At 42.6% G+C, this 13,771-nt stretch overlaps 1 protein-coding gene across 3 annotated transcripts in view; it reads left to right on the top strand.

Annotated features, from left to right (window-relative positions):
- rptor (regulatory associated protein of MTOR, complex 1) overlaps nucleotides 1-13,771 on the top strand; it is a 133,092-nt gene that overhangs the window by 101,593 nt on the left and 17,728 nt on the right. For all 3 annotated transcript variants that reach the window (XM_079159845.1, XM_079159846.1, XM_079159844.1), the window contains exons 22-28: nucleotides 175-293; nucleotides 5,014-5,117; nucleotides 5,728-5,905; nucleotides 6,004-6,114; nucleotides 10,016-10,121; nucleotides 13,127-13,241; nucleotides 13,381-13,505. In XM_079159845.1, the coding sequence (XP_079015971.1) occupies nucleotides 175-293; nucleotides 5,014-5,117; nucleotides 5,728-5,905; nucleotides 6,004-6,114; nucleotides 10,016-10,121; nucleotides 13,127-13,241; nucleotides 13,381-13,505 (858 nt within the window). The remainder of the gene's footprint in view (nucleotides 1-174; nucleotides 294-5,013; nucleotides 5,118-5,727; nucleotides 5,906-6,003; nucleotides 6,115-10,015; nucleotides 10,122-13,126; nucleotides 13,242-13,380; nucleotides 13,506-13,771) is intronic.

Raw genomic sequence — 13,771 nt, 5'->3', positions numbered from 1 at the left:
CATCACCACTTAGCTGTGAGCTCTGCTGTGTTAATGAACTAGAATGGGAGTGATGAGGGTTACACAAAGAGTAAGATGTGTTGCTGGGTGTATTGTGTGTGTATTCGTCTCGTACGTATGTATGAACAAATTCAAAATATCTTTCACTTAATTGTTTGCTTGCGTCTGTTCCAGGTGTGTCCTTCAACAGTGTATACACTCAGATCTGGAGAGTGCTGCTACACCTCGCTGCAGACCCTTTTCCTGAAGTGTCAGATCTGGCCATGAAGGTGCTCAACAGCATAGCATACAAGGTATGTTGTGTTTGACCCTTTAAAAGCTATGTTGTAGAATATTTCAATGTTAATCGGGAGAAGAGAGTGTTATTCGCAAATCAAAATAATACAAGTCTTCTAATCATTCAAAGTTGTCTTGTTCCATTTAATTCTCTTGCAAGAGGGAAAATACTCAATACAGCTCTTCACGCAGAGTCTGTGTTGGAAGCATTCTCAACATCCGTTCAAATCTTCACAAACTATATACTAAAGCAGAAAACCGTCTCCGCTTTTAGATAATTCTCACACTGGCTTTTCAGTCTTCCATGATCTCATGCCAAATGCATTCACGTGAACCTAAACATTTCCGTATTAGGAAGAACCCACAGTGAGTCTCTTTCTCACCCTCCTGTGTCTGAATGTATGGCCCGCTAAAGTAAACAGTAACACTTCATACCTGTTCTGGCAGGAAACCATGTTTAGACAAAGATACATGTTTCTAACTCTGTTATTCTAAGCCGTACAGTATTTATAAACATTTAAAATACTGAGATATATTTTTTCCCATTACAGCTACTGGACCTTGTTCTTTGAAATAGCATGACTACGTCACACACTCATGTTCAAGGCAGAGCTTATTGTTAGAGCTGTTGTTAGTGTTGTGCTCTTTAGTGCTTGCTTTAAAAATATTGGGGATCCAAGATTTGTAGCTGTTGCACTGCCCATACGCATTGTAAGTCATTTTGTAGATGAATGTCAGCATTGTTTTTGAGAGTTTAATGGGGTGGTGTCTCTGTCTCAGTATGTCAGTTCTTTTCATGACATGGTTATGCGAGGGGGGGGGGGGGGGGGGGGGGTCTGTTTCCAGCACACACGCCCCACCCTCCCACTGGCATTTTCTTCCTCCTAAAGGCCATTACTTTTGTGCAAATGCAGTTAAGGGCCAATGACTCCCCCAGGCTTGGCAGAGCAGAGAGGCTGCCGTAACTTGAGGAGCCATAATAGCCACTATAGTCCACCACCCATCCTAACCCTCCGGCTAAATGTCTTCTGTTTCCTACCACCAACACCAATTGCCCCCTCAATTACCTTCAGCGGAGCAGCATCTCCGCAGTGAGACTCCCTACTGGACTGCAATAATAAACACCAGGACATTATTTATGATATATATCGCAAAGGAGTTCTCTTTTACCAGCTAACAAACATGTTTTCAGCAATTCTATAACCAGAGGGCAGACGACAACAAATACAGACACAATTCAACCAAGCGGTGCACTCGCCCCCAGACCTTCTGCGTCATCTTTACGGGTCTGTTAATTGTCAGAGCTGTCGATTTTAGGTTTGAGACGTGATACAAGTCAGACGTGATTGATAAAATAGGGGACTTGACTTTTTCACTGTCTCGAGACTTCACTTGAAACCTGAGAGCAAACGCATTACGTTCTCACTCTCCTTCCATTGCCACACAGCTTGATCATGTAATTTGTAGGCCTCAGCTTCATAAATAACTGTGAACGCAGCTTTTAAAGGAAAATATTTAAATGCTTTGTCATGTTAATGGTCAGCATTCGTAGATCTGAAAAACTCACAAATGAAAAAGTGTAACTTGACTTTATTTACTCTCAAGGTCTTGCGACTTGACTTGAACTTCTCTCCACTGACTTGAGACTTGGGCTTAAACAGAGAAGACTTGAACGTGTCTTAATTGACATGAGCTCTTAATTGATTTTTTCTTGATGGGCTTGAGTGTAGACTTGAACTTGTCTCCTTTGACTTCACTCGAACGCTTGACTATGACTTCACTCGGTTGACTTGAGACTTGACTTGTCCTGATTGATTTGAGACTTGACTTGAATTTGTTTAAATTAAATTCATATTTGACTTGTGCTGATTTTGACTGAACTGAAATCATCTGACTGGGATGAGATCACACACTCCTCTTTGGCTCTGGTTATCACAACAGGTTACAATGAGTCCAGCAATGTGGCACTAGTGTCATTCATGTCATACATTTAATGTGGTGTACTCATACTATGTACGAGGGATTTAAGCTCTACCTGTCTTCTCTGTATACCTGGAAAAAATTAGATATAGTTTGACATTTTAAAGAAGACAATCTAAACACCTTTAAATGCCTACTTTCTGAAGTTAATGAGTTATCATAGATTACCACATTATTATTATTTTTCTTGCAGAGAGCTCATCAGAGACAGCTTAATCAGAGAACATCCATCTCAAGTTCACAAGTGTTAACATTAGCCTAACTGGGAATCCAGCTCTTTTAATTAGGATTTTAAATGTCAAATGTTATTGATTTGTAACAAAGTGAACAAGGTTAGCAGCTAATTAAAATTCACTTGCTTCTCAAAGATGAAAGCAGTAAATGCTTTTTAATCGTCCCCTTTTGCTGCATGATGCTGGGGTGAAGGTCTTTTTTAAATCCTGGTCCTGGCCTTTTGTCTGTATGTTTGACTAGTGAGGTTGCAGGACAAAAGAAGATGTCTGCCCTTTTTTTTTAAATTGAAACCTGATTGTTTTCACTTGACAAGGAGGTGCAAAAAAAAAACGTGACCATATAAAATCCTTGAATGTTTGAATGGACCTTGGAAAGACTCGACTCTCCTTCTCGCTTTATTTCTCCATATTTTGTTGAGATTATAACTTGAGAGCCGCAAATCTTCTTAATTCCCTCACCTGACGCAGCAGATAATCTCTTTTCACATACTTATCTCATGTTAATAATCCAACCACACCTTCCCTCATCGATTCACCGACTCTGCCTTTACCAATCCTCTCTCACCTTCACCACTTCCATGTCATCATCATACATCAAGGCATTGTTTCCTTCAATAATTAAACAGGAGCAGTCAGGTTTTTCTGAGACGTCAGAGCCCTCTCTAATAGCGTGCTCTGTGTACATGCACTACTTCCTTTGCTCAGTTGACTCACTTTCCAGCCAGTTAATGATGGAGAACCTGAGGGGAAGCGGGTTGAACCAGGAGATCAAGTAGTTTCCCAGCCTGGAGAGAAGCAGCTGGTAGAACCGATTACCCCCGTTTCCTGCTAATGTGGGAGTTTTGCATATCGCATTTTGTGGAAAGCTTGTCAGCAGATAAGACGTGTGGCCTCCTGGGTTAGCATGATGTTTGTTTACCACATGTTGATGATCTGCAAATGTTGATGAATAATCCATGAACATGTTGCATAATTGAGTCGTTTATACTGATGAGCTTGCAACTTCACATTCATACCAGCATCTGGTAAAAGGTATCTTTTATGTTTCCTTTCCTTAAAGGGACAGCTCACCCCAAAAACTAAAATACAGATTTCCCTTCTTACCTGTAGTGCTATTTATCAATATATATTGTTTTGGTGTTAGTGGCTTAGTTTCAGAGCTATTGGTCGGAGAGATGTCTACTTCTCTCAAATATATAGGAACTAGACGGCACTCGGCTTGGGTTTTCAAAGCGCCAAAAAAATACATTTGAAAAACTCAACAGCAATGTCTCGTTCCAGAAGTCATGACCTGGTTACTCAAGATAATCCACAGACCTTGTTGTGAGCAGTTTCATGTCGGAACTATTTTCTTTCTAACAAACTACGGCCACTACTACACCCACCAATCAAAAAGGAACCGTGCATCACACTTGATACTGCTATCTATACTGTCAACTGAGGAGGACTCCATTAATGTTTACATCTCGTGCTGTCACGAGCCTCTTGTCCGTGAGTAGATACACGCTTCCTTCTGAGCGGAGATACAGCTGGCGGGTGTAGATCGGTAGAAAGAAAATAGTTTGCGAGTGCGTGAATAAAACCTTCTAACGCAGGACTGGATGATTATTGTTTGAACTTTTACTCATTTACAACTGCGCTTTGCTGCAACCTTTTTCTAACTCTCCAGTGAGCTCCAGATGGATTTATGCTGCAGTGTGGAGCCCAGTTTTGCCATATAATCTAGTTTATTTGTAATACTGCCTTCACACATAAACTACTACAATCATCTTTTTCAAAAAGAAATCTGCGTCTCCTGACATTTTTATAAACTGCTTTTCTTTGTTTATGTCCTTCTCATCATATTGATTTTGTGCTTGAGTAGAAAGGGTACTTAGATTACTGACTGAGCTATTTCCATAATAGTCCTTTCAGCCAGTTTTACTGCCGTTTTGTTCCATTTCCAATTGCCTCTTATTGAAGCACTAACGGCTAACCCTAGTAACCGCAGTGGATTGAAGGTGTGCAAACTTTGCATTGAAAACTTTTCCCCCTCAGCCTTTTAAACACAAGCACAAACAAAAGATACCTGCCGCAATTTTGTAATTAGCATCGAAATGAAGTCAACGGTAGTAAAATGCGTTTGCCTGTGTTAACTAGATTTAGGCTGCACACAGTTTTCTCTCCGCCTGGCCTGAGTAAACAACAACTCCTGCAATTCATCAATGATGCTTTGCCTGTATTGTCTTTATTACGTTAGCCCCTCCCTTGTGAGCAGCCATTAGACAACTCGCAATGAAGAGGTTATATTACCTGCTCAGCCTGATGAGATAAAGTTCTGGAAATTCAGGCAAACTTCGTAAAGTTGCACTTTTCACGCGCCATTACAGTGAAACGAGTATCCCAATTTTAGGTATTGCTTCTAATCCTGATCTCAGGCGTGTCTTCCTGTCTCTTCCTCCCTTTTTGATCTCTGATTTCACGATTGCATTTGGATGACTTGATTAAACGACAGGATTTTAACCGACGGTTTCTTTGTCGCCAGGCAACGATGAACGCTCGGCCCCAGAGGATCCTGGACTCTGGATCGCTCACACAGTCGGCCCCAGCCAGCCCCACCAGCAAGGGCACGCACATCCACCAGGCTGGGTGAGGAAAGATATCACACACACACACACACACACACACACACACACACACACACACACACACACACACACACACACACACACACACACACACACGAACATCCACAAATACAGAAAACTCATTACAGTAAAGCCCCAAAACATACGCATCATGCATACAGCAGCCTTCCCTCTAGCAAGAGGTAAACACAATTTCATTTAATAGTCAGCGTGAGGAAGAAAACGCCTAAGAAAAGGATAAAACCCGTAATATTTTGTTTTCAAGAGGGTTCTGACAAATGTTACCACGAGGCTGGCAACAAAACGAGAGGCAACACACACAGTCAGAATAAATTACATTACATCAAATATTCTAATGTGGATTGTGCCTGAACAAGAGCATACAATAAACCAGAGAGAAAATAATGAAGAAAAAAGACCAACTTAATGAGAAAATGATCACACAAAATCCTGGATATACAAATAAATATGTGATTAATATGAAATATGAAGCCAACTAGTTTTCTTCACTGTTTTCTGGAGACACTAAGAGAATGAAAAGGCAAAGCTGATAAAGTCTAAGTCCTGCCACTTTGTTTCCTGTCCTCATGTTCATTTCTCTGCTTGTCCAGTGGGTCTCCTCCCATGCCGAGCACCAGCAGCTCCAGTCTGACCAACGAGGTGCCCAAACCCCCCGCCAGAGAGCAGCCGGCTACACGACCTCCCTACACCCCCACGTTGGGAGGACAGGCGCCTCACTCCCATCAGTTCCCCCGCACCCGTAAGATGTTTGACAAGGGACCTGAGCAGGTAGAGGAACGCCCTACTAGTATTTGTGGTTGGTGTTGTTTTTTGTGAAGTTTAACTCTTTGAATCACTAAAATGTATGCGTGTGTGTGTGTGTGCAGGGAGCTGAGGATGGTGACGAGCCGGGCGGTCACAGGAACTACATCAGTGCAGCCCTCCAGACGGGCCTGTGTGATTGGAGCGCCAAGTATTTTGCTCAACCTGTCATGAAGGTAGTGTCCCAGTCTCTCTTCTCTTTTTCCACCCGTCATGACTTTTTACCATCTTTGCCTTCACCTTTCACTCTGCCCCGCCAGTGTGAGTCATCTGATCCTTTATGTATGTGTGTGTGTGTGTGTGTGTGTTCTGTACCTCTGTGTCGGCCACCGCAGAGTTGTCCGTCCGCCCGTACATCCCCTTCTCAATAAAAACGTGATTTCTCTGCAATGCCATGAGAGAATTACTTCAAATTTGGCTCAAGCGTCCTCTTGCTCTCAAGGAGACGGAGGCGTACAAACGCAAGGTGGTAATTGTAGTTGACAATAACTCAAGAATTCATATCCTATTGTGACAATTTCACACAAATGTCTAATAAAATGATGACATTTTGGACAGACATGAAGGTAAACTTTGACTGGTTGGTGACGGCAAACAGCAGCGAGGTGGTAATTCTAGTTTCATTTGACGATAAACTTCAAGGTATTGCTTCACTGGGCTCCACGCAGAGGCTTAAAGCAACATGCTAGTTGAGTTATTGCTTTGATAACATTCCTGCAAATATACACTTTCTTTAATGAATCATTTAAAAACTTGTTCTTATTCTTCCTTCGCCGAGAAATCTAGTTCTTTAACAGCAGCTTAGGGTGGTTGCTAAGCAACACAAAAGTACCATGACAGGTAATATGAGTTTTCACATGAATATTAATGTAAAGTTGTGTCATAGGTGCACTTTGTTATGCATTTTACAATAGCTTCAGGAGTTACTGAGCCATCTGAGGACATGAACTGTTAAAGAACGGCGTATGGGAAACAGCAGGTGAGGGACCATTCGCAGTGTGAGATACCTGCTGCTGGTACAAGATGGCTTAGCCGAATAATTGAGCTCTCCGAGATCCTTGACTTAACATCCTCCAGAGGGAAATTTAAGATTAAAAGAAGTGCTTTTTACCGTGCACAGTAGTTGGTGCAGAGGTTTTGTAATATTAAATCAGGCTTCCGTCTGTTAAAACAGCCTCAACGTGCCATCCTCCCTGCAGAAGAAGAGGTAAAACAAATGGTGTCAGCACATTTGGTTGAGATTTAACAAAGAACAAAGCGGCTGATACAGAAAGAGAGTGAAGAGGAAAAGCTGATTTTAGTCAAGTACAATATTTACGACACAAAGACATTTGGGGGCAAATAGAGGAGTGAAGGAGATTGAGAGAGAGAGAGCAAAGAAGTAATAGATAGGTGGAAGGAAGAAAAAACAGAGGTGTTGAAAGTGAAGTAAAACTCATAAAGAGTAAGGCAGGATGAAAGTGAGATGACTGGATGGGAAGAGAGAAGAATGAGTGAAAGAGCAGCCGGAGAGGAGAAGGGTTTTGCCGTAGCGCGAATCAGAATGCTGTGTTGGCAAAATGTTGAGTGCTGCCATAAAACTCCCCTCCATTACAAAGCTGTGTGTGTGTGTGTGTGTGTGTGTGTGTGTGTGTGTGTGTGTGTGTGTGTGTGTGTGTGTGTGTGTGTGTGTGTGTGTGTGTGTGTGTGTGTGTGTGTGTGTGTGTGTGTGTGTGTGTGTGTGTGTGTGTGAGTGTGTGTGTGAGTGTGTGACTGAGTCTCAAAGTCTGCACACGGGTTATCATATCACTGTGTCAGCAGCATGAGAGCAAAGTGTGTGTGTGTGTGTGTGTGGGTGGGTGTTTCAGAGAGAGTGTATCCCCACCTACAACTTTAGGGGTGTGTGAGGAGCAAGGTCAGTGAAGACTCTATTCACATGAGAGAGTGTGATTAAAAAGAAACAAAGATGTTTAAAGCTACAGGTTAATATTTGAGAGAGACGAAGTTAAAGAGAGAGCAAGAGCAGTGGTTACAAACACAGTTGACCAATAGTATGGGGACAGCCCTGTCCATGCAAATAAGTTCTGGCGCAATGTGAGCGATGACCAGGAGAAAGACAATCACATTCTTGTTTTGTGTGCAGTAACTGTAGCAGTTAACTGCTGCTTACTACAGTATCTGTGTGTGTGAACACAGCGTTGGATCATCAGGAGGAGGATACGGTGTAAATGATAAATAAGACCTCAACTATATTCTTTGGAAATGTATAGAAACCTCTTTTGCCAGCTGAAATCCAAACACGCTCTTTAAAGATCTTCCTGACAAACCCTTTTTTTTCTTTTTTTTACCAACCCCAAAAAAATGATCCCGGCAAAAAACCTTGTTCACCCGTTCTTAATTCATAAACATAGGAGATAAAACCATTTAGATCAGACTAGGAAAATGGATCACCAGGGAAGGGCCACAACCCTGTGAACCACAATATATACACACACACACACACACTCTTTACTGTGATAACAGCTGCCTCCTCACAGGCTCAGTCAGGAACCATAATTAGAGACACTGCGTGTGATATACAGATAAACCTGACTTGACAGCACTCACAATCTCCATTCAGAGGTGTTAAAATGTGTGTTGTGTTTCCCTTAAAGCAACCTAAGCAGAGCAAGGATATTACATGAATATTGATTACACACAGTAGTAGTATGGTCACGTGTGTGTGTGTGTGTGTGTGTGTGTGTGTGTGTGTGTGTGTGTGTGTGTGTGTGTGTGTGTGTGTGTGTGTGTGTGTGCGTGTGTGCATGCGTGTGTCAGGCTGTTTAGCATTCAGTGGGCATTGGATGCCTTGTAGAAATGTGCTTAATAAGCACACACTGGCAACCAGCTCTTAAACACACACACACACACACTTCTTTCTCCGTTGTTTACACTCTGTTGTTTATTTATTCATCTGTCAAATATGCACATAATAGCAAAGTAATATAAAGTTTTAAATGACGCTTTTAATATTTTAAATCTTATACATCCTGCATATTGAATGTCATGTTAAAAAGGGAGTCATTAAATAATGCTGGGACCAAATCTCTTGGGGCATTTTGTCACAAAGTATTAAAAATACTTTTAATATCGTCCCTCAGCTCAACAGATGTGATCAGATGTAATTGAACAAAGTGAACTTGATGACTGGACTCATTACCTGAGTAACAGTGTGAGCTTCACTCTACATTCTAGTCAGCAAAGTTATCAGGCCTGTAATGTGATGCGACAAGTTGGTAACGTTTGTATTATCAATGAGCCCGCTGGTGCCGTCTGAGAGCATGCTGTGACCTGAAACCGGTCTAAGGCTTAAAGGAGTAGTTCAGCCTTTTGAGGAATATGCTTACATGATGTGTAACGTGACATCTTGTGTCTGTGTGTTTTGTGTTGAGTCAAAACACCCGCCAGCACCTCTAGAGCTCACTAAATACCATCTTGTATCTCATTTGTTTGCTCCATACACAATCCCACATGTAAAAATAACTATTTGCGGGTTTTTAGCAGGAGTTACTCGCTGGAACTTCTTGTTGGCAAACAGCAGCAGGGCCTTCACTGTGCTCGCTGACCCCATGTGACAACTGCAGCTAGCTGTAGACACTACACAGAAGTGTTTGTCAAGAAATTGTTTCAGGATGCATTCAATACTTGTGTTAAAGGGACAGTTCACCCAAAGAAATACATGTTCTCCCTCTCACCTATAGTGCTATGTATCTATCTATGTGCTATGTATCTAAATTGTTTTGGTGTGAGTTGCGTAGTTTTGGAGAGATCAGCTGTAAAGATGTCTGCCGCCAATATGGCACCCGGCTTGTGGAGCTCAACGCACCGAAAAACCATATTTAAAAAAATCAAGAGCAATGTCTCTTTCCAGGAATGATGAGCTGGTTACTCAAGATACTCCTCAGACCTTAACTGCTCACAACAAAGTCTGTTTGTATCTCGAGTAACCCAAGTGTTTATCTAATGAGGGTGCAATGTATTTAAATCATGTGCTTTTTCTTGATTGTGGATTGATCAGGTGAATCTCTCTCCGTCCTTTTTTTTAATTCACTCTTTCAGATCCCAGAGGAGCATGACGTGGAGAGTCAGGTGAGGATGGAGCGGCAATGGAGGTTCTTGAGAAACACTCGCGTGAGAAAACAGAGCCGATGCATCACACAAAAGGGTTAGTGACACACACACACACACACACACACACACACACACACACACACACACACACACAGACAGACATGATGTGCACAGTGGGGCTCAACTTGTGTTATTTTGTGAAATACTATTGGCTTGTTATATTAACGCTACCAATAGACAATATTTTGGCAGATTGATATTTTTCTACCGACAGTCTGAGGTCCAAGAATCAAACCTTGGGTGATTGGACGGATATTGGCAATCTGCTGAGCATGCTCAGCAGATTGGTCTAATTGTTGTGCAAATGAGTAGTGTTAGAATTTTTTGCCTGGACTACATGTTTGCAGAGGCAGTTGCAGAACCAAAATAGGTGATTTTGTATTATTCGCAAGGGAAAATAGTCCCGGTCGTAGAGGATAGGATTCTTATCATTTCAGAAGAGTTCTTTCTGATTAGCAGCTCTATCACCAGCAGTGTCAAATGCAGCGCTAAGATCACAGAGCATGAGCAATGAGATTTTGCCAGGATCATGTTTAATGGAATGGTTTTGTAGCCTTGATGAGAGTTTGGTAAAAATCCAGACTGTCCAGAAAAGGACAGACTGAGACACACGGTAGGTGTAGATGGTGCAGCTTTGTTTTAGACATGCGAGACATCCATAGTCCCCCTTATGAGTCACAGGACTCCCCTCACACACACACACACACACACACACACACACTCAAACGTAGACCCAGAAACCCACACACTATATAGCCCCGGGGTGCCAGCACACACACACACACACACACACACAGACTCCCCAGGTGAAGTCAGCGCCTCTCAAACAGAATAGCTAACACCTCCAACGTCATTCGCAGCCCCCTCCCCACACACAAACACACACACACGCAGAGTCACGAGGAGATTGGCGTCAGAGCTGAGGTTTGCGCCCGCACGTGTCCGCTTCCTAAATCATTGAATTCCCCTCTATGCTCCATTTTTTTTATTTTTTTTTTTTTGGAAAGAGAGAGAAATAGTAGGGTTGCCCTCATTCAGTCTGTTCACTCCAGAGAGAAACGAGATGAGAGGAGGAGAAGGAGGAGTGAGGGAGGGTGGGATGGAGGGCAAAGAAGGCTGAGGACGGAGGAGGCGAGACGGAGGCAGGGAAGCTAGAAACGAGAGAAGAAGAAAAAAATGTGTTCGAGATATATTTTGGCTTGTAAACCTCGATTTGGTCGTTCGTGATTTGAGAAATGCACACACATCACCACCACGCAGTTGGAAAGTCCTCGGGGTAGTTTCAGTACTTCCACAATCGAATGTGCCGTCAAAACGGCACGAACAAAAGCAAATGGATGGCGACGATCTCGCTCATCTTTTAACCAAAGGCCTCAGCTTTTCTCCCTCCAACACATCAGTGATCAATTCATGATGGATTCCGCCTCACTCTTTCTCATCTCGTTATGCCTCCAGAGTGAGCTCAGGTAGCCAAGGACAGGCTTGTGGTAACGATATGTGTTGTTGCCATGACAACGTGTGGTGAGGCAGTGAATTTCTTTTTAGTCGGTGTCTGTGCGCGTTGGCACTGTATTATGGACTCCATTAAAATCTGACAAAGAGGTAGACAAAACAGACTTTTTCTTCTGCCTTGAATCTGCGACCATGGATGTTTTTGTTTCTCTTGCTTTGCCTCAAGTCCTACAATTACTGTTTTGTAACCTTACAATGCTGTAAAACTTTATTTTTATCGATACGCAGTCATTCATTCCAGCATGTTCTGGTTTTAAAATGCTCTTATAAAGGCCTGGTTGCTACTTAGTTCTGTCCTGTCAATATAAACAGCTATACCCAAGATTACATTATCACAAATGTATTACTAATATATAGTCCACGGAAGAAGGTTGTATGGCAACATTATTTTGTGGCTTTAAGTTGCAAGATACAAGATTGGGATCATTTCGATTGCCTCTCAGCGGCCCTGAACATGGCAGCTCGTAGCTAACGGTGCTCACAGTCTCCCTGACGGGGAACCGGAGGGTTTAGGCTACGCTAACGCGACAGCGCCCTCGATCGAGGAAGAGTTTGTCACAACCGGCCAAGAGCTGGCGAGCTGGCGTGAATGAAACTTTCAACGGGAGAAAGAGAGACGCAAGCCGCTAACAGCTGCTATAGACCTATGCGCCTCCCCCAGCTGAATTTTGTGAATAATATATGTTTCTCTCTATGTTCTTATGTGAGTGTTTTCATGAACAAATGAAGGCCTAATCGTTATTTATGAATGATAAATGATTCTTTGTTTCCCGTCTCTGCAACGATTCGACCGTGAGATTGGGAGTCTAATCAGGCTTCTTTGAGCAAATCGTTGAATATTTGACTATTCGGGTTCACCCTTGGTATCTAGGAAATAGGGAGGAATTTTATAAACAGTCTATATTTCAGCAGAACATTCTTCATCAAAAAGACCAAAATCAACCCTATATTTCATCTATTGTCTTGTGTGCCTTAGAGCACCTTTGTTGTCCACAAACGGATGAAACGCACTGTTGGACTGGATGACATATTCTTTCATACCATCAATATGGGCACTGTAGTTGTTTTAACTTAGTCCCACATACGCCACCCTGCTGCCTGAAATACCCACTCGCACAACAACTAATCTAACAATCCACAGGTGAAACTGTCCAGTCCAAAATGAATAACTTCAGCACCCATCTGTTTGAGGAAATGACTGGGGCCTTTTTAAAAAGGAAAACATGTATTCAGAGTAAATATTTACATCTTTACTATGAACAAATGGGCTACGGATAACAAAAGCAGAGTACGCAGGAGATGATGAGAGCTTTCTTCAGTGTTGGACTCAGAGTGCGAGGTTGTGGCTATATCCTAGAAGCAGTACGTACCGTCAAAAGGGTAGAAAAGATTATTTTTGCTCAGTTTTTGCAAGAGCCTCTTGTGTCAAAGCTGAAAGATTTCACAGGTTCAACAGAAATCTAACCTGGGATTTTCCAGTTTCAAGAACTCCTTTTCCATTCTGGCTTGTCTCCCCCCCAATTACAGGTGTTTCCCGTCTGGATGATCAAATATTCATCAACCGCAACCCTGGAGTACCATCTGTTGTGAAGTTTCACCCCTTCAACACCTGCATCGCTGTGGCTGACAAAGACAGCATCTGGTCAGAGAGCACACAGAATGAAAACCAACAAATCAGCTTGAAGACCATTCTGCAAATAGTTGAGTTTCATACTCGACGGTCTTGCATGTGAAACAGATCGAATCATTAATTGGAGTGCATGTGTGTATGTTTGCTGCAGCTTCTGGGACTGGGAGAAGGGCGAGAGGTTGGACTACTTCTACAACGGAAACCCTCGGTACACTCGCATCACAGCCATGGAGTACCTGAACGGACACGACTGTTCGTTACTGCTCACTGCAACAGGTGTGAAACACACGCACGCACACACACACGCACACATGCACATGTATGAATACACTCACGCAGAAGACTCGGAGAACTGCAACGAGTACAAATTAAAGTTCATCATTTGTAATATTTTCCTTGAGTGAGCAGCTTAATTAAATGTGTGCGCCCACCAGCACAGTGGAAATCTCAACGAGACTCATTTGTAGCAGCAACGAGCCTGAAACACTTGACTCTTAGCCCCGAAAACACACATGCGCCCAAAGCTGCACTCGTGTGTATTC

The sequence above is a fragment of the Pholis gunnellus genome, assembly GCF_910591455.1.
Source record: "Pholis gunnellus genome assembly, chromosome: 5".
NCBI classification, from domain to species: domain Eukaryota; kingdom Metazoa; phylum Chordata; class Actinopteri; order Perciformes; family Pholidae; genus Pholis; species Pholis gunnellus.
The sequence above is the reverse complement of the archived record's forward strand: the minus strand, read 5'-3'. Positions and strand labels throughout refer to the sequence as shown.